A 26810-nucleotide genomic window follows, 5' to 3' on the forward strand; every position below is an offset into this window, starting at 1 on the left:
ACTTCTGAACAAACAAACAAACAATAAATAAAACAAATAATAAATAAATAAAATAACATACCAAAAAGAAAAATAGTTTTAAATGCTACAAGTGCATTTTAGGCATCACAAGATTATATGGTACAGAATATAAAAAAGGCTATTCATTTGATTGATTGACTGACTGATTGATTATTTTGGCAAATATTGCAATTAACAGTGTTATTAAATTATTAGAGAATTTAAGTTTAAGTGAGCGTCGGATTAATTTAAAAATGAACATGGCCAATATATGAACATTGATAGCCTATATCATGAGCACTCATATATTTATATATGAATATATGAACACTGGCCACTATATATCCAATATAAACCAATACTATAGTTATAATAAAAAAAATATCACTAATGGTAAATATATTGGGATATAGTGCAGATATGTAGTAAATTCCTTATTTATTTATTTATTTGATAAATAAATTAAATAAATAAAAAAAATACAAAAGCGATAATAAACATTAATACAATTGAATGATCTTTATTTAAGGGGCTATTCTCAACAAATATTGATATTGATACTGATTGATTTTTCGCTTTCCAGCCAACCCTCTACATTGCGAGTAAATCACTCACATATGCGACTAAATCTTCACTCTGGGCGACTAAATGATGTCTAATATTAGCCGATGGCTAATCAATTCTCAGATTTCACTCGCCAGTGTGTGAGTTGGAGGCTGAGTATAAGTTTAGCTCAGATATATTTTCACTCGCCAAACACTTTGACTGAGCACTTCAGAGTTTCACTCTCCGTCAAGTGATCTGTGCTGTTTTTCAGTTCATTTGAATGGATATGCAGCGCACCTGTATTTAACATACCGTAAACTCTAGTGTGAAGCGCACGACTCGCCGTCGATTTGTTTCACACACATGCAGCGAGAGAGGGAGAGAGAGAATTGACGCGCTACCTATGAAAAACATGAAAAACATACCTATGTACCTACACTACATGTAAACGATATTCGTTGTTGTATTTTGCTGTCAAAATAACGGAGTTCCTTTGGAATTCTTCAGCTTTTAAGAACTACTGCCGGGTTCTCCGGTAATGGGCGGAACTAATGCGCAAACGGCAATCTCATTGGCTGGTGCTCACCTACTATCGTCCCTGTTTTGATTTCAACGAATCAGTTCGAGCGAACTCACACAACCTGATTAATATTCATGAATCTAGCAGCTCACTACTTCAGTCTGTGTGCATTGAATTTATTTAATACACGAGTTTCACAATTTGAGTTGAATTACTGAAATAAATGAACTTTTCCACAACATTCTAATTTATTGAGATGCACCTGTATATACAGTATATATATATATATTTATCAGTCTGGCGAGTAAACTAAAAAAATGTACTAGCCAATGGCGATTCAATTGCCAAGGTGTTCGTAGAGGGCTGCCAGCTGAACAACTCCTTTCCTCATTCTATTTAATTTCTGTCTTTCAGTTGTTTCTGTCCACTTGAGGTTGGCTCCTGCGTGATGTATATCAGCACCAGAGCAAGCTGCTATCTCTCTTTTCCATCTGTATTTCCATCTGTCTTTCTCTCTCTGTGCAGTTCTCTAATTATAGCCATCGCCACCCCCTCACAGCACACCCAGTTAGTCTCCGCCTGTTTTCCATCACTGTTATGTAATGCCCCGCTCCACTCCAGATCCACACACACACACACACTGGTAGATGGGACAGTGTCCATGTTTACCAGAGGATAAGGCTCCAGTACAGCAATAGAATGATAGATGACTATATAGACTTTAATAGCACACAACACTGATTTATAAAAGCCCTTTATATGCAAGTTACTGTGTGTCTGACAAACTGCACTGCCTTTAAACCAGAGCTCAGAGCCAAATGCTCTCTCTCTCGCAAAGCGCACATGGTCTCACACATACACTTATGTAAGTTACTTCATAATAATATAATACTATATAACAATAAAAACTGCTCTCTTGCATATTTCACTATAATTTTCCCAAACAAAAAGCTGGTTTAAAAGCAACAGTGTCTGCCAATATCTGTTCACATTTGATTTCTTAAAAATATTATTTTTTTCATTTGAGTTTTTTTTATGCTTTTTATGCTCATGCACCAAGGCTGCACTTATTTGATAAAAAATTTATATAGTTAATTTTTAAATTTTAAACTATTTAATTTTTAAACTATTACAATTTAAACAGTTTTCTATTTGAATATATTGTAAAATGTAATTTATTCCTGTAATGTAAAGCTGAATTTTCAGCATCATTACTCCAGTCTTCAGTGTCACATGATCCTTCAGAAATCATTCTAATATGATGATTTACGCCTCAAAAAAACATTTTTCTTATTATCATATGTAATGTATATAGAGCCATTTCGACAGTAAGCAACCACCTAGCAACACCCTGAGTAACAGGCTAAAACTACTAAAACACATTTGCAACTGCATAGTAACGTTCTGAGTGACAACAATTTCTGAATCTTCTGAAAACGTAAAAAATCTAGTTTGTGCATTGTAAATTCCATGAAGTATATGACATTTGTTTAAAGGGGTCATATGATGCGATTTCAATTTTTCCTTTCTCTTTGGAGTGTTACAAGCTCTTGGTGCATAAATAAGATCTGTAAAGTTGCAAAGACTAAAGTCTCAAATCCAATTCTTTATTTTATAATTCTTTAAAGATATTCTTTATAAAAGTTAAGAGTCAACCACACCTACCTAAAACGGCTCGTTCTAACACGCCTCCACATGTCTACGTCACGATCTGGGAAGATTTGCATAACGCCGCCCAAATGTTCACGCAAAGAACGAAGGCGTAACTTTTATTCTCGCTGTTGCCACAGCTGCCATGTTGTGAAGTCGCTGTGTGTTTCGTTGTGAAAGCGAAACTACTTTGTTTGGCCTTCCAAAAGAGGACACAACTAGAAATCAGTGGTTAAGTTGTATTTACAACACTGTTCCAGAACAGTTCAACCCAAATACTCAGATGTGCGTAGCACATTTTATGGAGGATGGATGAGGACTGTTTCCTGAACCAGTAGCCTAATGCGTCTGTGGCACAAAGGCTGTTTCTATAAAGTGGGGCAGTTCCAACATTGCAAGGACAGTCTGGCGCTTCTGACTCACAGCCTGTAAGTACGTTTTTTTTATAATTAAATAATTTGCCACTGATGATTCCAAATGCGAGTTTTGTTTCTATAAAGTGGGGCAGTTTCCAACATTGCAAGGACAGTCTGGCGCTTCTGACTCACAGCCTGTAAGTACGGTTTTTTATAATTAAATAATTTGCCACTGATGATTCCAAATGCGAGTTTTGAGCACTGTAGAGTAAGCTTGTTGTTTGTTGTTTACCCGATCAAAAATGCAGACATGGTTTTATGTTTACGCAGTCATTATAATCCATAATTATGTCCCCACTGGATGCAACAAATGCACGTTTCAATGTGAGTTCGAATGTGAGTGTTGCAGTACAGTTATTTCAAATTGTAAGCTGTTTCAAGTTGTGAGTGTTGCTAATATGTTGTACCTTGCTGTCAGTACGTTGTTCGGGTGTTGTGGTCAAATGTGTTTTTAGAGCTGCTTAAGGTGTTCCAAGTTGTTGTTATCATGTCGCTAGGATGTTTTGGAGGTTGCGAGTGTTACTATGCAGTTGCTAAGGTGTTCTAAGTGGTAGGGATGCACCGAAATGAAAATTCTTGGCTGAAGCCGAAAACGGAACAAAATGAAACACTAGGCCAAAGGCTGATAACGAACACGGTTTTTCAAGTTGTTTTCCCCATGTATTTTTGCAATTTTTTTCACCATTGCATAAATTAAATAACCAAAATGTGTTTTTTACTGTTTTGTCTAGCTTTTCAAAGAAAAAATCTATAAAAAAAAACAATTGAAAAATATTTAACACTGAACATTTTTTTACATTCTAGCAGATATTTTACCAAAAAAAACACAATTTAACTTAAAGGGGTCATATGATGTGATTTCAATTTTTCCTTTCTCTTTAAAGTGTTACAAGCTCTTGGTGCACAAAGAAGATCTGTAAAGTTGCAAAGACTAAAGTCTTTATAAAAGTTAAGAGTCAGCCACACCTATCTAAAACGACTCGCTCTAACACGCCCCCACATATCTACGTCACTATGTGGGAAGATTTGTTTAACGCCGCCCAAATGTTCACGCAAAGAAAGAAGGCGCAACCTTTTATTCTCGCTGTAGTATTGTTGCTGCCGCCATGTCGTGAAGGATGCTGTGTGTTTCGTTGTGAAAGCAAAACTACTTTGTTTGGACTTCCAAAAGAGGACGATATCCGTTTCGTCATGCCTAAAGCTGATCTGTGCTGGTTGCTGAGAAAATACATCAACTTAGTGCTGTGGATTGCCAGATCGGCTTTCACCGTGGACGAAGCGGAGTCCAGCCCGGGGTCGTCACATGTGGTTGCCGCAAGTCCGCCGGCTGCTCCTTCATCGAATCCGCCGGCCGTTCCTCACTCTAGCCCGCCGGCCTCCGCTCACCCAAACCGGCCTCCGCTCACTCTAGAGCACTGTGTGTTTCGTTGTGAAAGCGAAACTACTTTGTTTGGCCTTCCAAAAGAGGACACGACTAGAAATCATTGGTTAAGTTGTATTTACAACACTGTTTCAGAACAGTTCAACCCAAATATTCAGATGTGTGCAGCGCATGTTATGGAGGACCGTTTCCTGATCCTGGGAGAGTAGACTACAATGCCGGCTGTTCTGACTCACAGACTGTAAGTACGTTTTCATATTTAAAGAATTTGCCACTGATGATTCAAACGCGAGTTTTGAGCAGTGTAGAGTAGCACTTGTTGTTTGTCATTTCTCCGATCACAAATGCAGACATGGTTTTATGTATACGCGGCGCGTAAAAAGACAGTATAAATCATTATAATTCGTAATTATGTCCACACTGGATGCAACAAATGCCTCGTTTATAATGGGTTTTAATGTTTTTGACTTGTCGCTCCGGCCGGACAGGGCATCACAGTATGGTAGGGGCGTAACATTTCCATCACACGCTTGAAGTATTCGGCCAATCACAACACTAGGGCTGTCGCGATTCATCAATTTTATTGGGCAGAATGCGAGCAGTGCGCTTCCTTTATTGTCACTAAAAGCTGACATCTCAGTTAATCGCGATCTCATAAAACTCTGTTATAACACATTAAATATATACACAATGAATCTTTCACAGTGTCTACACTTCGTGTGATAAAATGAGAGGATTCGTGAGCACGCAATTTCAGCACTGCTGTGAGTGGATTCTAACTTAATCACCTCTGGTTGGCCATTGTGTTCCAGATATCAACAGCTGAGTCTGTGATTGGCTACATTGCACAACCCTTTAAACATGTGTTATAAATAGAAACCATGCCTAGCTTGCGCATGTTATTCATTTTAATGTTAATATTAGTGGTTCTTTTTGCTTTTGTGCAACAGATAAATAACAATTTATATATTTTAGACACTTTATGTTTAGATCATTTCTATTTTGCGGGAGTCCCGTGAATCATTTTATTCTCCCGCATCCCGCACACACACACACACACACACACACGAGTCTCTTCCCGCCTGCACCCACACTCGCCCATCAAGAGTTGTCCCGCGCCGCACCCTGTTGCGTTGGGTCCCACGGTACTCCTTAGTAGTAGTGCAGGTCTTTACATCACGGTTTCAAAATAAAAGTCAAACCCTCACTCTGAGTTTACACATTTTGATGTCCACATATTCATTTAATTACAGTGGCTATAGCATTTCTGTCCTAAAGAAATGGCCAAATATTAAAGATTAAGTGGACATTTGAATTAAATTGTGCTTGGTCAATATTAAACAAGGATTAGATCGCACAGTAATGTGTAAAAATAATCATCAGTCCATTGGCGCCCCCTGCAGGCCTTTGTTGTAATGCATAATGTACATTAGCTCTATTGTTTATAATACATTATGTATTTTAACAGTTTTGTTCAATAAAACCATATGATTTCTTGCTTTTGATACTTTATTTGAACTAACTAGTATTGCCTCATTGCTATTATATATGTATTTTAAGTCATTTTAAAGGCTATTGTTCACTTACATTTATTTTTATTACCACAAAAAAAATTATTATAATGATAGGGCACCATGAAATCCGTTTTATATCCAAATTCAGGTTTTTTTCCAGTTTCATTTTTCTATACTCTGTTTTAATGGTTAAATGAAATGTTATTAATCAAAAAGCCTGTCTAATTAATTGAGTTTTACAGTTTTATCTTTACCAAATTCTGTTTTCCATTATTTTCTGGATTCCGTTTTAATGGTTCCATTAAAATTTAATAATCAAAAGCATCTCCAATTAATAGATTTTATTTTTTTAAAAGTTTTTTCTTTTTTTTTCAGAAATACTGCACATTTAAATTTTTCTCCTAAATAAATTCTGGTAAATAACATTTCTGGTAAATACTACTTTAAAAATTGTTTTTTGATTATAATTGTATTATTAGTAGACTAGAACACATGGATATGTTATCATTCTTACACTATAATACTGAACTTTGATTTCAGTGATTTGGACTATGAGACGACACTTGCTTCTTGTACTCTATGTTGCACTTTACTTTTGCTTTAAAAAAAGGATTTCATAGAAATTTGGATTTCTTTTGGTTTAATAAAATATTCTTAAGTAAAATTGTTGATTTTTTGTGAGAAATTAATCGTTTAGATTAATCGATAAATTAGTCGATTGATTAATCGAAATAAAAATAGTCGTTAGTGGCAGCCCTACACAACGCACTGGATAGCTGGCCAATCAGAGCACACCTCGCTTTTCAGAGCTTTGTAAAAATCGACGCGTTTCAGAAAGGCGGTGTATAGAGGAGAAACAATAATGTACAGTATGTGTAAAATAATGTGTTTTTTAACCTTAAACCGCATAAACACATTTCATTACACCAAATACACAACATAATGTTCTTTTTAGCAACATCATATGACTCCTTTAAAATTAATAAGCTAGTAAATCTAGCTTTTTGGCCATCAGACCCCCTTCTTGAATCAGGCATTTTTACTGTAAAAATAAAAGCAGCCTTGCTGAGCAGAAGAGACTTATTTTAAAACATTAGAAAATATTACAGATCCCAATTTTAACACTATGTGTGAATGTTTTAATAAATGTATTAACAGAGCTGTTGTAATTATTATCATTATTATTGTCTTAGTTTTTATTTTATTTTACAGAACAACAGTAAAATTACAATACTAACATTTATAAATTTTGACGGATTTCTTGTTTTTTTTTCAACTTTTATTTTGTCGGAAACGCGCAGGAAGACCTCAATGCTTCTTTTTGTTGACAACAGCAGATTTATAAATGAGTCTCATTACAAATACGTTGCACGTATCGCGTTGTCACATGCCTTGTAAAAATTCATAAAAATGTGTGAGCAACTGACAAATAACACTGTTTTAACGCAGACTTTCCTAGCGCTTTGGACTTTGAACACATCACTTCTTTGCGTTCTGGTCCTCAGATTATGAAGTATATCAACAATGATAAACATACGTCAAGTTGGTTCTCATCTCTGCTGGTGGCACATATGTCACTATGTATCAAAAACAGTCACGGCTAACTTTAAAAATGGGAAAATATAAGGGAATCGGATGGACCCAAAATACATCTGCTCATAATAAGGAACACAGTTGTGTTCTGTGTTGCAATGTTAGTATCTGACCACAATGAAAATGACCCTTTTTAATCCATACATATGGGAATAATGTGAACATGTCTAATTCTGCTTTTAAATGTGTATTTGGGGCCCCGCTTAGCATCCCCAGCCAACACGGCTCAAGTGTGTAAACACAGTACAGAAATAAATAGTGATGAAAATATCTGAGATGAAACAGCTGAACTAATCAAACAAACAGGCCTTAAGCAAACCTCACCGACCACTTCCCGCAGAGAGAGAGAGAGACAGACCCGAACAAGGTGCTTTCAGCTACAAGACGAATGTCTGCAAGAGAGCACTTTGTTTCTTTGTCTAAACGGTTTCACAATTCTAAAAACCTTGTTTATTCCCAGGGTAAAATTTTAATTTCAGTCCCAGATTCTCAATCTAGTCAGACTCTTTGAACTTACCTTTTATTCACATGATAGAGAGAAAAGCAGTGATTTTTTAGTGAATATAGCAAATAATAATGCTTAATAATGTATATATATGTACGTATAATACAATAGCCTACTAGTGTACTGAATGTAACTCTACACCCTTACCTGATTTAGTATACGGAGAGCCATGAATATGTTAACTATTCCAAAGCAGCTCAGACCTGTTCAACTTTCACTTAGTTAACTGAAGTAAGAAATGCTACACAATGGCAAGTGGCAGTATTGGATAATGGTTATGAAAGAGTGAATCTGTGAGTGAATTTATTCAAATTCTGAATGGAATATATCTATCTATCTATCCATCTATATATATATATATATATATATATATAGCCAACAAAGCGTTTGAAAAGCACTTTCTTTATAATCACTGAAAAGCTGTCACTCATCTTAGTTGATCCGCGATCTCATGAAGTTCTGTTATAATCAATGAAGCTCTACACTGCACAATTTATATCTTATTTAGATCCTACCTACACTTTGTTATAATGAGAGGATTTCTGCGTTTTGAGTGATGAGTGGATTCTGACTAACTTAAACACTTCTGATTGGCCATCACATTTATGAAATCAACAGATATGACTGCTATTGGCTACATTACTCAATGCTACAAAACCACGTTGTAAATGGAAACCTTTGACCAGACATGAAAAGCCCCACCCTGCAAGTAGATGAGATTGATTATTGTGACGGTAGGAAACGGGTGGTTCTGAACTGCATTTTTGTGACTGTCTACTAGGTTCAACTTACTCACGGTTCGGTTTGTATCACGGTTTTTAGAGTCACGGTTTCGGTACGGTTCGGTATGTGCTATGTTTAGGGAAAAAACTATATTGTCAAATAAAAACAAAGAAAATAAGAACACATAATCTAACTACAAGCAACAGCACAGACAAACATGTAAAGAATGTTAAAAACTTGATTTTTTACTTTAAATATTTAAATGCTAAGTATTGCGATAACGTATTCAAATACAAATGTCACCAAAGTAAAACATTGTTTATATCTGTTTTATCTAATGGGATGAAGTTCTCAGTCTGTTGATCTCAGATATCCATCTCCATCCCTTCCTTGTTAAAAATTTCCTTCCTTCTATGTTTGCACAAGCAATTCAATGTGTTTGTTTTAATAAGAACAATCTTACAAACACCCTGAGGAAGACAAAGGTGACACTATTTATTTAGCACTTTGTTTATTCAAGTTTCTCCGATTGATCCAAGATCAGATATATGTGAGAATGTGCTTCCTTTACAGACAGCTCAGAGAGAGAGAGACAGATGAGCTACAGTCTGACAGAAAGATGTCAGATTATTGATTTGATCTGTTTTCCTGCATTACATGCACTGAGCTTGCAGGAATTAATACACTTATGTTCAATACTCACAATCCCATGCCAAAAGTCAGGGCCTGATATAACATCGACACTTGGCGTCCTTGTCTGTATACAATATTGCCAGGCAAAATATTGCGATGCTATGCCTTAATGATTTTCCCCCACCCCTTAATATATAATAATATTATAACTGTAAAGTACATTTATATCGTGTAATTATTTTGTTGTCATTTTTTTTGCAGTATAACCAATGGAGTTTATTATTGTTGTGCAGAAGAATGTTGAACAGCGTGAACACCTTTTGCGTGAACTGTTCATTTGAGATACACACTTTGGTGGTGAATTTACAGCCATGTGTGAATCAAATGGCAAAAAAATAATAGCCTCACTCTGAACATCTATTTAAAAATGACACAAAAATAAAAAGGGGTCTTAAAACTTCAGATACCTGTGGCAGCAGGCCTGAGAACCAAAGCTCAGTTTCTCCAGTGGGATATTTTAATTTCTTTTTTTATTTCAAGCTAAATGTAATATGCAGAGGTTTTTTTCTCTATCTCTCTCTCTCTTTCACTTCCCTTCCCTCAATATATCCCTTCCTTCCTTGGACTACACAATTATGCTGAACTGTACACATGGTAAATACAGCTTTGCACTGAATATGAGCTCCAAAAACATCAACATGAAGGGCTTTTGTATGCACACAAAACACACAGCTAAGCTTTTCTGCCAATTGTTAGTTTGGATTCAGTTCACTGCAGAAAATTATTGCTTTAAATACTTGCAGTTACACCAATAAGCATCCGTGTGGGTTTTTGTGGATTTTGCACTAAGATCTCATTCATTCATTTTATTCAAGAGAACACGCTTAAAACTTCAGATACCTGTGGCAGCAGGCCTGAGAACCAAAGCTCAGTTTCTCCAGTGGGATATTTTAATTTCTTTTTTTATTTCAAGCTAAATGTAATATGCAGAGGTTTTTTTCTCTATCTCTCTCTCTCTTTCACTTCCCTTCCCTCAATATATCCCTTCCTTCCTTGGACTACACAATTATGCTGAACTGTACACATGGTAAATACAGCTTTGCACTGAATATGAGCTCCAAAAACATCAACATGAAGGGCTTTTGTATGCACACAAAACACACAGCTAAGCTTTTCTGCCAATTGTTCGTTTTGGATTCAGTTCACTGCAGAAAATTATTGCTTTAAATACTTGCAGTTACACCAATAAGCATCCGTGTGGGTTTTTGTGGATTTTGCACTAAGATCTCATTCATTCATTTTATTCAAAGGAACACAAGCAAGAGAAAAGGGAACATTAGGCAGTTTTACTTACTACTCTGAAGAAAACTGAAGAAAAGCACATAATACTTCTTATAATACAGAAGCTGCTTTGTATGAATGGATTTTATATAATGAATAGAACTCTCAAACATTTAAAAGATTTGTGCTTATAAAGGTTATGTATAGTTCCAGTATGGCTGTTTGGCTCATTTCACGCAGCTGGAGCGATAAACTTCTCTTTGAATTCTGTCAGGACCACTATCGTCAAATATGATTGACAATTAGCATACAGTTTGGATTGGCGGTATGGTTCTGTTCCGGGCAAGAACTCCCTGCGCATCCATGCAGCCTAGCATGGATGAGAGCAGGGAGAGCAGCGATAACCCCCCCCCAGGGTAAACAGAACAGAACCAACATAAATGTATTGCAGATATCATTAAAGTTCAATAATGTTATGTACACATTTTAGATTTAGTCTGATTCAAAGGAGAATCAGAAGGCTGAATCCTGTCTGACAGAGGAGGAGTTGGGGATGGAGGAGGGTAATTAGCTATTGAGCAATGCGAAAACTGCTGATACTACTGCGGGACCTTATATATTAATACTTAGGTGTCGTATTCCCATAGGTAGATGGGGATCAGCTGAAGGTCAGCTGATGCGAGCTTGACTAATGTGACCTGCCAGAACTAACGCTACGCTTGATTTCTGACTGACTGTACAGATTTAGATCAGTGCTCAGATTGGGGAAGTGCAGAAAGTCAAATCTGTGGAAGACTTGATGACAGAAACATGGACTAGCTAAAAACACAGGACATCTGAGTATTGAGTGATTCATATTCACAATGAAGTTAGGCTTCTAGAGGGAAAGTCATGTGGATTTTTTTATTATTACGGTCATTACATTCCAGAATCTGGGGAATTTTCCCAATGAAAAGCTACAGTACATGCAATGTACAAAACATATCGAACAAATATCCCCACATTCACAAAGGATCACAATAAAAAGTCCCAAAAGTGCTATGCAATCATTTCCAGAAGAGATTTCGCAACACTATTATTTGCAAATCAAATTAATTTGTAATGCAGTAAACTGGGACAAATTTTACCAGTACAGAACTGAAAACCAAATTATTAATTATTAATTATTAATCTATACCAACACAAGTGAACATTTCATGCTTCTCAGTAACAATTTTGATATCACAAAAACTAAATTATATATATACATATATATATATATTAACAAATTAAATGTACAAAATTGTATGCGGTCTTCAATTAGCAGTTAAGTAGCATTGCCAAGTTTTCAAAAAAATTATAAAGTAGCCAGTACTAAAGAAATAATAATAAAAAATCTGCTCAAATTACTAGAATAGGTTTCATGGTTATTATTATATGACGCATTATTACATAATAAAGCTAATTGAAACTTAACCATTCAAATAGTTTGTTATTACATTCGGGAACAAATTAAATTTTTAAAACTTGAAACTACTGATATCTGAAACTAAAAGAGTAAAGCAGCTTTGAAGCTATTGCATAAAGTGCTATATAAATAAAATTGACCATCTGATTACATTCACTTATGACATAACTGGCTGTGTTTACATTAATATCCTGCCAAGACAAGCATTTTGACCGAGAAGTGCATTTGACCATTCATGCGCACAGCCACATTACCTCTCACATGCAAGCAAGTACTCATGAGAGCTTAAAATCAGTGGCTTTAAGTAGACTGTAAAGAACAATTTTTTGTTTTGTTTGTTTTTTTATATTTTAAAAGAAAATTCTGTCTTTCTACTAAATTTCATGTTTGATTCAATGTGTTACTTTTCTTTGTAATTATTTCTTGCATTTAACAGCAATTCCTGAATGAAAATTTCTTCAAAGTAAATCCTACACCATTATTTTCCCCCAGTGTACCAAAGTCAGGTGATACTATACCGGTATTTTTAAATTTGTACCAAAGTACCAGTACTTTTGACATCTTTAAGCCTCATACACACCGGGCCGATTATCGCGGGTGCTTATCGCTCACCGGGACGATTATCGCGGGTGCTTTATGTTCATACACAAGCGATTTTTGCTGGCGATGAGCCGAGTGAACGTGCAAATTCACTCCCTGACATTAGATGGCGCTTAATGAAAAACACCCACACATCGAATCCTATTTGATCTGCAATTCCTCTCCATAACAACTCCCTCTTATCAAGATTTTTGTAGTCGCTGTCGCGTTTGTCATAAAGCTCTTTGTGTTCAGACACCAATGAGACCAGCAGCTCTACATTCATCTTGCCATGACGCTTTTACGCCTGGCACTCACATTGGCACCCTTTGTTTAGTCACGAGGTGTTAAACGTCGGCGATAATCGCGCGCAATATTCATCCCAGTGTGTACAAGCCTTAAATCCAGAGATGATGTGATTGGATCTGACTATGGTTGTGCTCTGCCCATAAATTGATCTCCTGGAGTTGGGTCAATGATTATTGCTCAATGACTATATGTAAATCCAGACAAATCAGATTATGGGGGCAAGTAATCACAGTGAGTAGCCAAACCCTGCTGAATCAACAGTTCAGAGAAACCACGCTAACTTAATCAAATTTGCAGCAAAGATGTGTTTCTTCAATCTTTGCACTGTGTAATTTCACAATATCACACAGATGTGAAGTTAGCTGTGACACAAATTCATGTCATATTGGGATGAAACGGTCTTGTGATGTGGTTATGTGATAATGGAATAGAGGCCAAAAAAATGAAGTGGCCAATCCACAAGTGAGCTTGTAGGTGTTAATAAACACTAGATGATTTCAAGTAGTTCATTCATGGTTTGGCCCACCTACACAGACCTTGACCCTCAATCCAAGGCCCTGGCGTGCAAGTCACGCTGCAGTGTGGTCTAGTTTTGTGACTGCGGCTGTGACTCAGCTTCTCTAAATCCACCACACTGGGTGTGGCCGTAAATACAGCTAACATTTTCTAGGAACTCAGCAGAGAGCTAGAGAGTGTATTTAAGTGTGTTTGTGTGCATAATGTAGTTCGCCAGGATCACAAGACAGCAGCCTAATGTTTAGAGCAAATGCGCACAGGCAGGAGATAAAGCAAACAGTGGAAGCGGAAACCAGTAAAACCACCCTGACTTGTTCCAAACTCGACAATTGACCACAGTTTTAAAGGTGAGGGGGTCAGTGCTACGTTAGCGCGACAATGAACATTCAATACTAGCAGAAACAACATGAAGGAATATTCCAGCTTCAGTACAAGTCAAGCTCAACCAACAGCATTTGTAGCTTAAATACCACCAAAATTAATTTGTCCCTTCTTTTCTTAAAAATATATATGGATTGCTGTGAGGTACTTACAATGTTAGCAAATAGGGCAAATTCATTCAGTACATGTCAAAACACTCACTGTTTTAATATGCATGTAAATAGGGGTGGATGATATGGCAAAAATATCATACCATGATATTTTTTTCAGGCAGGATAATTATGATCCATGATCTTATCATGTTGATATTAAAGACAATTTTGTGAGTTACTGAGCAAAACAGCCAAACTAATTTTGAGTTAAAAGGTTAATCATTTTGAACTAGTTAATGATTAACCTTTTCTGTGTGAAGTTATATCCAATTTAACATCTTTGTTGCATGACAACATAATGCTGTAAACCCTAAAACGACTGTGAGAATTTTACATTTAAACAGCTTTACAAATCAAATAATACAAGAAATAATGTGTTATTTCATAAAATTCTAAGATTTATATTAATGCTTTTAAATCTCCCAAAAATTGACCCTATTGACTTTCGGTGCCGTTACCTCAATTTTTGCATATTCTTTTTTTTTTTTTTTAAGGGACAAATGTATTTATTTTTTGTGGTAGTTATGACAAATACTGTCATCTGACCCAAAATATTACTTTAGTAAAAAACAAAGCAGAATAACCATTGCAAGAAAGTTAATGTCAACTATTACTCAAGATAAAACTCAATCCTGTATTACTTTGGGCATTGATCATGCTAAAAACATTACAGTGTAGATCTGAAACCACAAGAGAGCAGAAAATGGAGCAACATCTTAAATAAATGCAATAAGATTCTGTCTGTTTGTTTCCCTGAATTATATTGAAGTGGCTTACTGTTAAAAATGATTTTTGAAAGCAGAAATTATTTTACAAGGATCAAAGTAATCTTTGTGCAAGTGTGTGGGTTTAAATGAATGAGAGCGGTCTAAGACGAAGCAAAGCGGACTTGATCCTGGAACGGGGCTCTCATATTGTATGGATTTAGAGCTGGATCTGGTGCCATGACCCGGAGCAAAGAGTAGAGACCACTGGGTCACTTCAGCAAAGACAGAGTTGAGGATAAAGCATAAAAATACTAAGATATAATACATTTTCTACAATATTTGCCCAAGACTAAACATATCAAAGAGCAAATGATTTCCTGAGCGTCATGGAAAACCAAACTCAAATTGCCCGGGTTCTTTATGACACTGTAGAGGTTTTGGAGAGGCTACTGGAAGCATGACGGATTCATCTGGAAAAGGGGGAACTGAGAGAAAAAAGGGAGAGATCTAGCGGTTTTTAGAAGTCAGAGTAGGCTGCCATTTATTCCCAAGAAGTCGTGAATTCTTCTAATGATTATGTAAGATGTGGGTGTGTGAATGGTAATGAAGAGAAAGGGCCTCAGTGGTGCTTTCCTCTGGTTCCTGCATTTCTATTGAATCTATCAAGAACTCCAAGGCCAAGAATCATCATCATGCAATGACAATTTACAGCTAGGCCAGGAGCAGTAAAATCTGTAAAGCTATCCACATATGCATATAATAGACTCATTTCATAAGGATAAATATCAGTAAAATATATTCTGCGCACCTCTTGATCAGAAAGAACTCATAAGAAACACTCATAAACAACTTTCATAAAATAATTATCAATGTGCCCAGGAGCAAAATACATACACAAGCTTGTTGAATACAAAAGGAGGCTGAATTTCTTCACTCGGTGCGGCACACCACAATCTGCGAAGGAGCTATAATGACGAGCAAAATATGAGCAAAATAACAAATGAAAACTATAATCAAGAAAGTAAACAGCATAGCTTAGGGCAATTGAGGCAGTACAGCCAGTAAAAACATTTGATTAACTGGCTCTTCGTCTCCCTACAGACAAACAACGAGTCCCACAACCAGCATTCCTCGACAAGAGTTCAGGTCTGGTAGAAAAAACGAACTTCTTGTTGGTTCTGTCATTTTTTTCTTGCATGCTCCCTGTCCGTGTGCTCTGGACGTACCATTGCGGCATCTGGTGCTGAATTCATGTTTGCCAGAAATTTCACAATTGTGGCCACAGCCTCATGTTGGATCATGAAAGCTTCAAAGCTGCTTTTGGTAAATTCAGCACCAGAATCTGCTATTATATAAAAACAAAACGGGCGATCCAAAGTAACAAAATAATAGGGATTTTTCAAATGGTCCAGTTTAATAGCAGCAGTTATAAAGCTCATACTGTAGAACTTTTTTTTTTTTGGTGTGTGTAGTGCAAGCATGCAATAAGGCCATTAAATCCCTTTTGTTAAAAAGACATGTCTTATTTTACTGAAGATTAAAATGGGCTTGTTTTGATCCCTATCTTACTTAGACAGGAACTAAGGTTTAGACAATTTCCATGTTGTTGTATATTGATGGTGAACTAAAATTATTTTCTGAATCCCGAATAAGTGTCACATCTCACATTCTCTTGGGTCCTTCAGGAGCTTCCTATATCTGTTAAATTGTGCCACTAACTGTAAAATTATTTTTACAAGTAAAACTGCTATAGAAGTATAATTTCAATATACTATAAGGATTCTGGTCAATACCAATAATCATTTCATGTTATGGATGATAACCATTAAACATCTGATATTAAAACTATATACTATTTTGTCTAAATAAATACAGAAAACCCCACTATAAACTAAATAATTTTTAATTGTATGAATTTTGGCAAAACAATATTTTTAGGATTACAAGTGTTCTTAAATTATTAGTATATTTAAAGATTAACTTTAAGTGAATGTTAGATTAGTGCAAAGGTGATTGGAATTACAAAGGTTATATCTACAAAGAAAACCTTTTGGAATATGTTCAGTATGACTGACATGACTTGCTACAGACACAGTATGTAGTTGAAATCCAATCATGTGTTGAGGCATTGGTGTAAACATCAGTCTGCTATGACTGACCATTCAGATCATATGAAATGAATGTTAAAGGGTTAGTTCACCCAAAAATGAAAATTAGCTTGTGTTTTACTCACCCTCGAGGCATCCTAGGTGTATATGACTTTCTTCTTTCAGACGAATCCAGTCGGAGTTATATTAAAAATTGTCCTGGCTATTCCAAGCTCTATCATTGCAGTCAGCGGGTGTTGCAGTTGATCAGTCCACAAGTCGTCAAATAAAGCGCGCGCACCCATAATAAAACGTGCCTCACACAGCTCTGGGTGGTGAATAAAGGCCTCCTGTAGTGAATGCATGCGTTTTTGTAAGAAAAATATCCATATTTCAAACGTAATAAACACTTTTCTCTCACTTCCGTTATCTGTCATACGTGGATGACGCAGCACGCATGCGCGTCTCTGAGATATGCAAGTCTTGCGAGTTTGTTTATAGGAGCAAAGGAAGCAAAGTTTGCTTACTTTAGCAAAGCAAAACCAGTCTCCTCTTGGCTTATATCGAAATACTCCGACATTTTTCTTTAGAAGTCTTCGGTTTGTACTTCTAAATCATGAACAGCGTTTTGATCTCTCTCTGCGTTCGTCACTAATCACGCAACGCCGACGTGCTACGTCATCCACCAGGAACGGCTTCAGTGTATTACAGTCAGCGGAAGTGAGAGAAAAGTGTTTTATTACATTTGAAATATGGATATTTTTCTTACAAAAACACATGCATTCACTACAGGAGGCCTTTATTCACAGTGCGAGGCACGTTTATTATGAATGTGTGCGCTTTATTTGACGACTTGTGGACTGATCAACTGCAACACCCGCTGACTGCAATGATAGAGCTTGGAATAGCCAGGACAATTTTTTATATAACTCCGACTGGATTCGTCTGAAAGAAGAAAGTCATATACACCTAGGATGCTTTGAGAGTGAATAAAACACAAGGCAATTTTAATTTTTGGGTGAACTAACCCTTTAAAGTCATTGTGAAATGCTTCTCGCAACTCATTGCATATGTGACATTTTTCCAAGCCAATCAGGATATAACTCCTTTTTTTTCTGATTCAATTGTGATAAGTAGACCGAATTCCTAGCTATTTGGTGGTTGTTCAAAATTATCCAATAGCCTGAGTGGCCTGAGGATGTCAGAGGTTAAGGAAAGATGTTTCAAAGGTTGATTAAGTTAGGTATTTTTAATAAAGATTACAAAGATAAAATAAAATAAAAAAGTCAGCAAGTATTAAGAAAGTAAAAAAGGCTGATTTCAAACTGACTCCAAACCAGGTGTAAACAAGACCTAAATGTGTTACTTTCGCAGTTCTAAAAAACCCTTCATAAGATCATGTCAAAGGGAAAGAACTAAAAATATGATGAGTCCTCAATCTTCTGTTTCTCTTTTCCATATGCGGAACAAAGCAGCCAATTAAACTGCAAGCATCTGAAGCGCGTCCCCTCAAATATCAGCTGGAAGTTTTGGTTCCTCTCTTCAGTTTCATAGACACTCAGCCATGATGAGCATGCCAACCTGCAACGTTATCTGTTGCGGATTCTGATAATATCAACACAACCAGTCATAACAGAAGTTAATTACAGCAAACGTATCAAATTGAGGCACAAGGGTGTCTGATGTTCTCAAGCGGTCACAGTTTCATCTTAAGCTTTGTGTGCTTGGGCAAGCCAAAGGAACGCTGTAGGTGAGGGATAGATGGAGAAAGGAATGCCTCCCACTCACCCTTTGGTTTGCTTCATATTAATGGCTTGCTGGCTGGCCAGACGTGAGATACGTGCTGGTTGACATGAACACATGAGTCATTCCTGTGGCTCTTATATGAGGGGGCCTTTGACCCATTAGATTTTGAGAGCAGAGGTCATGACCCGATGAGAGGTTTCAGAGTGAGAAAGTCAGTAAGCTGGAACTACAGATGCTGTGACCTCATATGTAAACACTGCAAGTCAGTTTAACTTGGCTATTAGTGTGATTCATTATAAAGAACGTAATTATTGTAGTTCATGTCAAAAAAACCCAACTGCACAATGTTACAGTCTTTCGTCTATAGTCTTCAGTCTGAGTATGCGTGACACCATGCATATTCAAATATTGAATACAGAACATATATTTCATTAGTACTTTAGCCTCTAATTTGATCAAAAACACTGAAAAAAATTTAATATTTTGCATATTTTTACAATTCAAAATAACTCTTTTCTATTTATGACTGATTGGATTTTTCTTTCATGGGAGCATGTCATGTCAAAATATACAAAATGTATACAAAAATTCATACTTTATACGGACCCCCTGGCCTTACGTTAAGGACCACTAGGGGTCCTATGGTTGAGAAACAGTGGTCTAGATGGCATCACATTTGCAAAAAGGTGTTGCAGTTCCTGCACTCAAGAGAAATATCTCAACATGAGCACAATGCATAATGACTGAACTCTGTGTACAATACAATATAGCCTATAACAATTTAAAACTGGGTGTAACTAACAGAGATTTATTTCAATGGCCAAAAAAGAAAAAGCATGTCTTACAGTTATACATTAATGGGCAAATTTCCTCATACATAAAACGAAAGAACTTTCTCCAAAACCAATACATTTCATTAATGATTCTGTTTTGCTGTAGTATTCTGCATAATTTTAAAAGCAAAAGTCTTTATTATTATTCGTATTAATGCATGATATTGATAGATAAGTGGCACTTTTTTACCTTCATTTTCTTTTTTGTTTGCTTGATTAAAACTGTGAACTAACATTTAATATTAATATGTATATAATAATGATAACTAAAAAGTGTACATTTATGCACAGTAATTTTTTCTGTCTATAACTTTGGACCATAGAACCTTAAGATACGTGCCAAGCACATATAAACACACATAAAAGACGGCAATGTGACAGATGTCTGACAGATACAGCAGAGAAAGAGCACCGCAGGTGAATAAAAGACTTATGGAGGGGTCATAAAATATGACAGGTAAAGCTTGTGTTGGATTTATCTCACAAACATCCGCTTTTCTCACTGTTACACTGCAATCCATTTGCATGCATATCTGAGTTTTGCATAAATTTACAAACCCTTAGAGAGTATAAGATCCAGGTTGTCATTTAAAATTAAAATCTAGCCCACATTGATAATGTAGAAACACAAAGCAACAACTGTAGCTTCACAGTTATTGCTACAATACTTTCTACTGACAGAGTGGTACAATAAATCCCTTTAGACTCATTATTAAAAATCAAAAATGTAAATTAAAGGTAACACGTATCCTAGTTTAATATGCAGAGTTTGTGGTGCTATCAAAACATTGCTCTGTTTGTTTAACTATCTCGACAAGACTGACACAGCAACAGCTCAACCAACGGTATACGTTTGGGCCGGGGCTATCTGTTTAGCTAACCAATGGCAGACAGGGGGAGTGTTCAGGAAACTTGCTCAGAAAAGACTAAGAAAAGACTCAGAAAAGACGCACACACTTTGATACAAAACTGACATTTACCTATGCTGATTACGGTTTGTGCACATACAAAAACAGATTACATATCTCTTAAACAACTTTCAGCCCCAAGCTTCAGTGCTTTTTAATAATCAACCTGGTCTGGATTGGTAATGTGTCCTTGAACAGCATAGTTCACCCAAAAATCCTGTTTGACAAAATTTGGAATCGTTTGCTTGACTCTCTTCTTTTTTACTCACATGAGGACGAGTAAATGATGACAGAGTTATTCACATAGACGTATTTGTGATGAATATGATTTAAGAAAAAAAAAAATGATGGGCATGAAAGATTGAGAGTATAAAAGAAAAGAAAACAACAGATAAACAGTAAAAAAAGACAGAAACAGAGACAGAATGCTACATTTGATCAGACATTCCTCATAAACACGCCAAAAATGAAGGTTGCATAAACAGGGACTGAATGCTGACCAAGCTGCCTGTCTGTCTCCTCCATGCCATCCTGTGCTATTACATTACTATCAGCCTCTGGTATGCTGAGGGTCATGTTAGAGGTGAAAAAGCCACTGGCTGCAAGACACTCAATGTAACTTCTGTTCTAAGAATGTTTTAGGAACTTAAAGGGGGGTCTAATGCAATTTCATGCATTCTGAGTTATTCACACTGTTAAAGAGTTGGATTCTCATGCTAAACATGGCCAAAGTTTCAAAAAACGATTTAGACGTATGACGGAGTATTTCTGTGCCATAGGGCTGAACAAACAATTGAACAAAAATCATAATTGTCGATTGTTCCCTTGAAATTGTAATTGCAATTATTAATTACGATTAATCACAATTTACATTGAATGACGACTAGGCTTGCCACGATAGACGGTGTTGACGGTGATACCGTTATTAAGCCACAACACCGGTTACGTCACTTGCCCACCGCGGCACCGACCCCCACCGTCATTTAGATTTTTTATAGAAATAAAAATCATTTAGTTCAGTAAAAGAACAGACACTACAATTAAAATCGGAAAATCTGAACCGACCCCCACCGTCATTTAGATTTTTTAAAGAAATAAAAATCATTTAGTTCAGTAAAAGAACAGACACTACAATTAAAATCTGAACGCGGCTGCTCAATGCAGCGTGCCGAACGACAGTCGCATCACAGATCAGATTTCATTTCTCCAGTGAGGAGAGTGAGTCCAGCTGACTGACAAGAAGAGTGAGGTGAGGTGACCATCGCGGATGATTTAGTTTCGAAACGAGATGCAAAAGCGCCTGTTTGGCAATATTTTGGATTTTGAAAAGCATGTTGACTTTTGCCGTTTATCTAAGGTGATTTTGGAAGTTTTTTTAAACATTCGTTAATTAATTGGTTCCACATTGTTTGCTGATTTTTACTTTATTTAAACTGTCATTTATTTATTTTATTTGACATTCGTTTAGCTAATAAAGGTTCTACGTTTCTTATTTATTTGGTTATATATTATACGTTTACTTATTTCCAGTTTTGTATACCTATTAAACTTTATGTAAGTTATTTGTTATTTTATATTAGGCATAGCTTGCCCTATAGCATGGTGTATTTTTATTTGTTTTGTTAATAAAGTTCTATGTTTTATATATACGCTAAAGTGAGTTTGATGTTGTATTTTGTTGTTGCATTCAAGCAATTGACGCCGAACAGCTGCTAATTCAAAATTGAAAGCAAAACGCGCACTGCGCTTTTTTAAGCTATTTAAAAGCGAAGGAAAGCGAGGAAAAGAGGGAACGCCCCGCCCCCGCGCTGATTACCGGTGTTGTCACACATCGATTAACCAGTGGGAAAATTTCCTCACGGTCACAACCCTAGTTTATACCATTGTTTGAAGCAACTACATGCCATATTTTTATATAAAAATAAACAAGCTGAAAACACTCAAACTGAAAAGCTTTTATTGCATTTCTATAGTATTAAGCCTCAAATGTCAACTATACATTGGATTGGTTTCTTCTTTAAATAATAATAAAAAAGTTACAATATGCATGGTGTTATATAAATTAAAACAAACCCTTAAGATAACCTGTAGAAAGACCCACTCAGTAAAAAAACCCACTCAGAATAACATTAGTGGACTTCGATTAATTGCCGCTTTGAACGATTATGTAATTGTGCCATCCGTAATTATAATCGCAATTAGAAATTCGATTAATTGTGCAGCCCTACTGTGCCAAATACACTCCTTCCGGGTTCAAATAAGTTTCGGAAAGCTTTTTTTCGACCATGGCCCTGTATGACGTCATGAAGGGCGGAATTCCTTTTATGGGAATTCCTTTTTACAGAACTTGCTCAAGAAGAATGTCTCCAAAGAAGTGTGTTTTTGGTTGAGAGGGAAAGATAATATTGTTCAGCTTCCCAAAGAACCCAGCGTTGCGTGATCAGTGGATGCAGTTTGTTTTTCCGGGACTGCAACGGAGTTTCGCACAAATGTTTGTTTGTTCCCATCATTTCAGTGACGAATGTTTTATAAACAAGGCCCAGTTCAACACTGGATTTGCACATCCTTTGATACTGAAAGATGGAGCGGTCCCAGCGATAAAAGATCCTGGTCATGAGTCGGAACTGCAGGCGGTAAATAAAACTGCATCCAATTTCTGTGTTTTGTTGGCAATCGGTGCGTAAGTGCTCATGACTCTTTAGCTCCGCCCACAGCACGCCTCCAGGAGCTTGGCTGTTCTCGGAGAGAATCATAAAGCTGTATATTTCTTTTATAAATCTGATAAAACTAAAGACTCTTCAGAGATATGAAAGATGCAATATTACTCTATAGGTACTCAAGATTAACATGAGATTAGGCAGAAACCGTGTGTGCTATGTCCCCTTAAAGTTGATGCAGTTCACCATAAAGGCTTGTAAGCAATTGAATGCAAGCAAGCGGAATGACATTTTAACCAGTGAACAGATTAAAACATGTCTGATCAAGTAACACTTCATTTCACTTTTAAACAGAATGAGCCATTAAACCTAGAAAAAACGTGGCAATCAAATCAGTGGGAGTACCAGTGAGATCTATGACTTTTTTAAGGCATGTCTTTAATGTTTCCCTCAGGCCTGGGTTTGCATGAATTCAACAGATTAACTTACTCTACTGCATGTGAATAACTATAACAAACTATACTGCCATTCAAAAGTTTGGACGCAAATGCATTAATGCCTGCCCACTTTTTAAAGCGTTGAACCATGAACCAAAGGTAAAACACAACATTTCAAACTTTCATCAGAAGCAAAAATGTATTTGAAAATCAAAAAAGCCAAAGGTACAAGACTGCGTACGTAATGGCTTTAGTGAGGGAAAGAACTACAATCCCATGAAGCACTGCGAATAACAATCAATTAAAAAAATTATGGAGAAACATAACACTATTCATTTAAAGGTGTTGATTATACCTATAGAAAATATATTTTAAGTTTACTGCAAAATGTGCTTATATATACAGTATACTAATATTTAAGTGCATTGACAGTATATCTTTTCCCTGCAGAGCTTTTTTGGCTCAATCTGTGCGTCAAGACTCTGATTGGTGGAATTTCTGTACAGCATCATGGGTAATGTAGTTTTTCACCACAAATGCAGCTGTTAAACACAATTATTTTAACAATAAGTAGAAATAATGCGAACGAATGGCTTCAACTAAAGCATTTACCATCAATCAACAACCCTGGAACTCACAGTAGGTCTGTCTCATAAGCTTTATGAGTTATTGTTAAAAATCAATTTCCCTCTGGAGAAAATGAAATGGGTTTTTACTTCCAAAATCCTACTGCATCTATTGTCCACTTTTGAAATAATAGAAAAGTCATCATAACTACTAAAAAACACAAACATTTTTAAAGTATGAAGTTATTGACTAACTTCACAGGGTGCAAACTGGGAATGAGATGAGACTTAGTAAAAGTGCCCAAACTTTTGGCTAGTAATGTATTTGCCTACAACACACACTGAATGCTATTTATGCATTAATATAACTACTATATCACCCAAACTGTGTCATCTGCACAGTGCTCTCTATAGTGATGGGATGAGTTTGGTGACAACTATCAGCACTGACCTGTCATGTGGGACGGGGATGATGGAGGACGTGTGCGGGTGCGGCGTCTCGGGAGATGGCAGGCGACATCCTGGCTCCCCTGGCCCTCTCACTGGGCTCCAAGCCTCCACATGGGTGCCATTCAGGATCAGGCGATGAGCAGGGCAGCTATGTTTAAGGACACCACCTGAGCTCTGTTCGTCCTCCTCTCTGCCACATGCAAACTTGGAACAAAAAATGAGACATATAATTTTGATTTACCAGTTAGGACATGTGTCCAAAGGGAATGAAACAAGAATTAAATTCGGTTTTAATCACATAGTACAATTATTTTGGTTACACTATTTATGATGGTTGTTCATAGACCTAAAGAAAATGTTTGACAAGCACAGTTTTCTCTCCATGTTGTCCTCTCAAAAGCGAAAGTTGGAATTGGACATGCTGAAGGGCCCTTCTTTAAAAAGCCAAATGTGAACCATGATTTGCTACTGCTAATCAATAAGAGGTGGTATTAGAGACATTCTTTTCTGGAGAACATTTTACTGGATAAAAATGTGGATAGTCTGAGATCATTAATACTTTTGATCCATTTTCCAGGGTTATTATACTTAACTAAAACTAAAACCACAAAAAAACTAAAAACATTTATGTTACTTGAAATAAAAATAAATATGGGGGAAAAAATAAAAAAATATAAACTGAGATATATACAGTATATATATATATATACTGTACATACACACACACACATATACAGTATATTTATATATATATATATATATATACACATATATATAAATATTAATTTCAGCTAGTTGCCAAAGTAATATTTCTCACTTTCACTTAGTTTAACTAAAACTAAATAAACTAAAACCAATAAATACAAATTAATAAAAAATATATAGACATATTGAAAAAAAAACTAACATAAATGACAAAAACACAACAAAATTACTAAAACGGAACTAAAATTTAAGTAAAAACAAGGATGATCTATGACAGGAAATTTCAGCAAACTTTCAAGGGGGCCTCAAGATGGCTTAAAAACAATTAAATTAATAAATTAATATTAATATATGAATAATACATGAACATCATATTTCACCCCTCAATAGCTGTTCTTTTTATTGATAAACATGCAGATCTTGAGACCTTGTTTGGAATCACAAAATGAATTGTGATTAATTTAATATAACACAACTCCCAGTTTCTGTTAAAGCCACTGACGTATGTAAAAAAATATATTTATGCTCAAACCTGACAAACATGGCCTAAAAGCAACAAAACTTCAATATTGATGGTTCTTTATCTAAAATCTAGGGCCGAAGATTAAATTGGACATTTATTCTTATATATATATATATATATATACACATATATATAAATATTAATTTCAGCTAGTTGCCAAAGTAATATTTCTCACTTTCACTTAGTTTAACTAAAACTAAATAAACTAAAACCAATAAATACAAATTAATAAAAAAATATATAGACATATTGAAAAAAAAACTAACATAAATGACAAAAACACAACAAAATTACTAAAACTGAACTAAAATTTAAGTAAAAACAAGGATGATCTATGACAGGAAATTTCAGCAAACTTTCAAGGGGGCCTCAAGATGGCTTAAAAACAATTAAATTAATAAATTAATATTAATATATGAATAATACATGAACATCATATTTCACCCCTCAATAGCTGTTCTTTTTATTGATAAACATGCAGATCTTGAGACCTTGTTTGGAATCACAAAATGAATTGTGATTAATTTAATATAACACAACTCCCAGTTTCTGTTAAAGCCACTGACGTATGTAAAAAAATATATTTATGCTCAAACCTGACAAACATGGCCTAAAAGCAACAAAACTTCAATATTGATGGTTCTTTATCTAAAATCTAGGGCCGAAGATTAAATTGGACATTTATTCTTGAATTAATGAAGCATCCTGTCAGTTGGTATTATAACCATCTACCAGCCTACTAGCCTCCCCATTCCTGATGTGCCATATTAAATAATGACTCATTACTCATTTTAACTGCATACCTCTTATGCCAAGTACTATTTTCAATTTTGAAAAAAAACTGAAATTCGAAATGTTGTACTTCCTGATAGCTTAAATGGGATTCAATAAATGCACGCACGCCCCGAAAACATTGCGCTCATGCATGTGTTGCAGTATGGTATGGCAGTGTTGCGTTGCGGCCCACAGCCCAGCCCAGCCCAGCAGAGCCCAGCACAGCCCAGCAGAGCACAGCCCAGCCCAGCCCAGCACAGCCCAGCCCAGC

The 26810-nt window shown here is 36.0% G+C and overlaps 1 protein-coding gene across 2 annotated transcripts in view; it reads right to left on the reverse strand.

Moving 5' to 3' along the window:
- The window catches only part of LOC107594057 (zinc finger protein 704-like), a 73101-nt gene that overhangs the window by 44857 nt on the left and 1434 nt on the right, over positions 1–26810 (reverse strand). For both annotated transcript variants that reach the window (XM_016283997.1, XM_016283989.1), the window contains exon 2: positions 24539–24741. In XM_016283997.1, the coding sequence (XP_016139483.1) occupies positions 24539–24741 (203 nt within the window). The remainder of the gene's footprint in view (positions 1–24538; positions 24742–26810) is intronic.

This window comes from Sinocyclocheilus grahami, unplaced genomic scaffold, assembly GCF_001515645.1.
Source record: "Sinocyclocheilus grahami isolate Dianchi unplaced genomic scaffold, SAMN03320097.WGS_v1.1 scaffold10.1, whole genome shotgun sequence".
Classification (NCBI taxonomy): domain Eukaryota; kingdom Metazoa; phylum Chordata; class Actinopteri; order Cypriniformes; family Cyprinidae; genus Sinocyclocheilus; species Sinocyclocheilus grahami.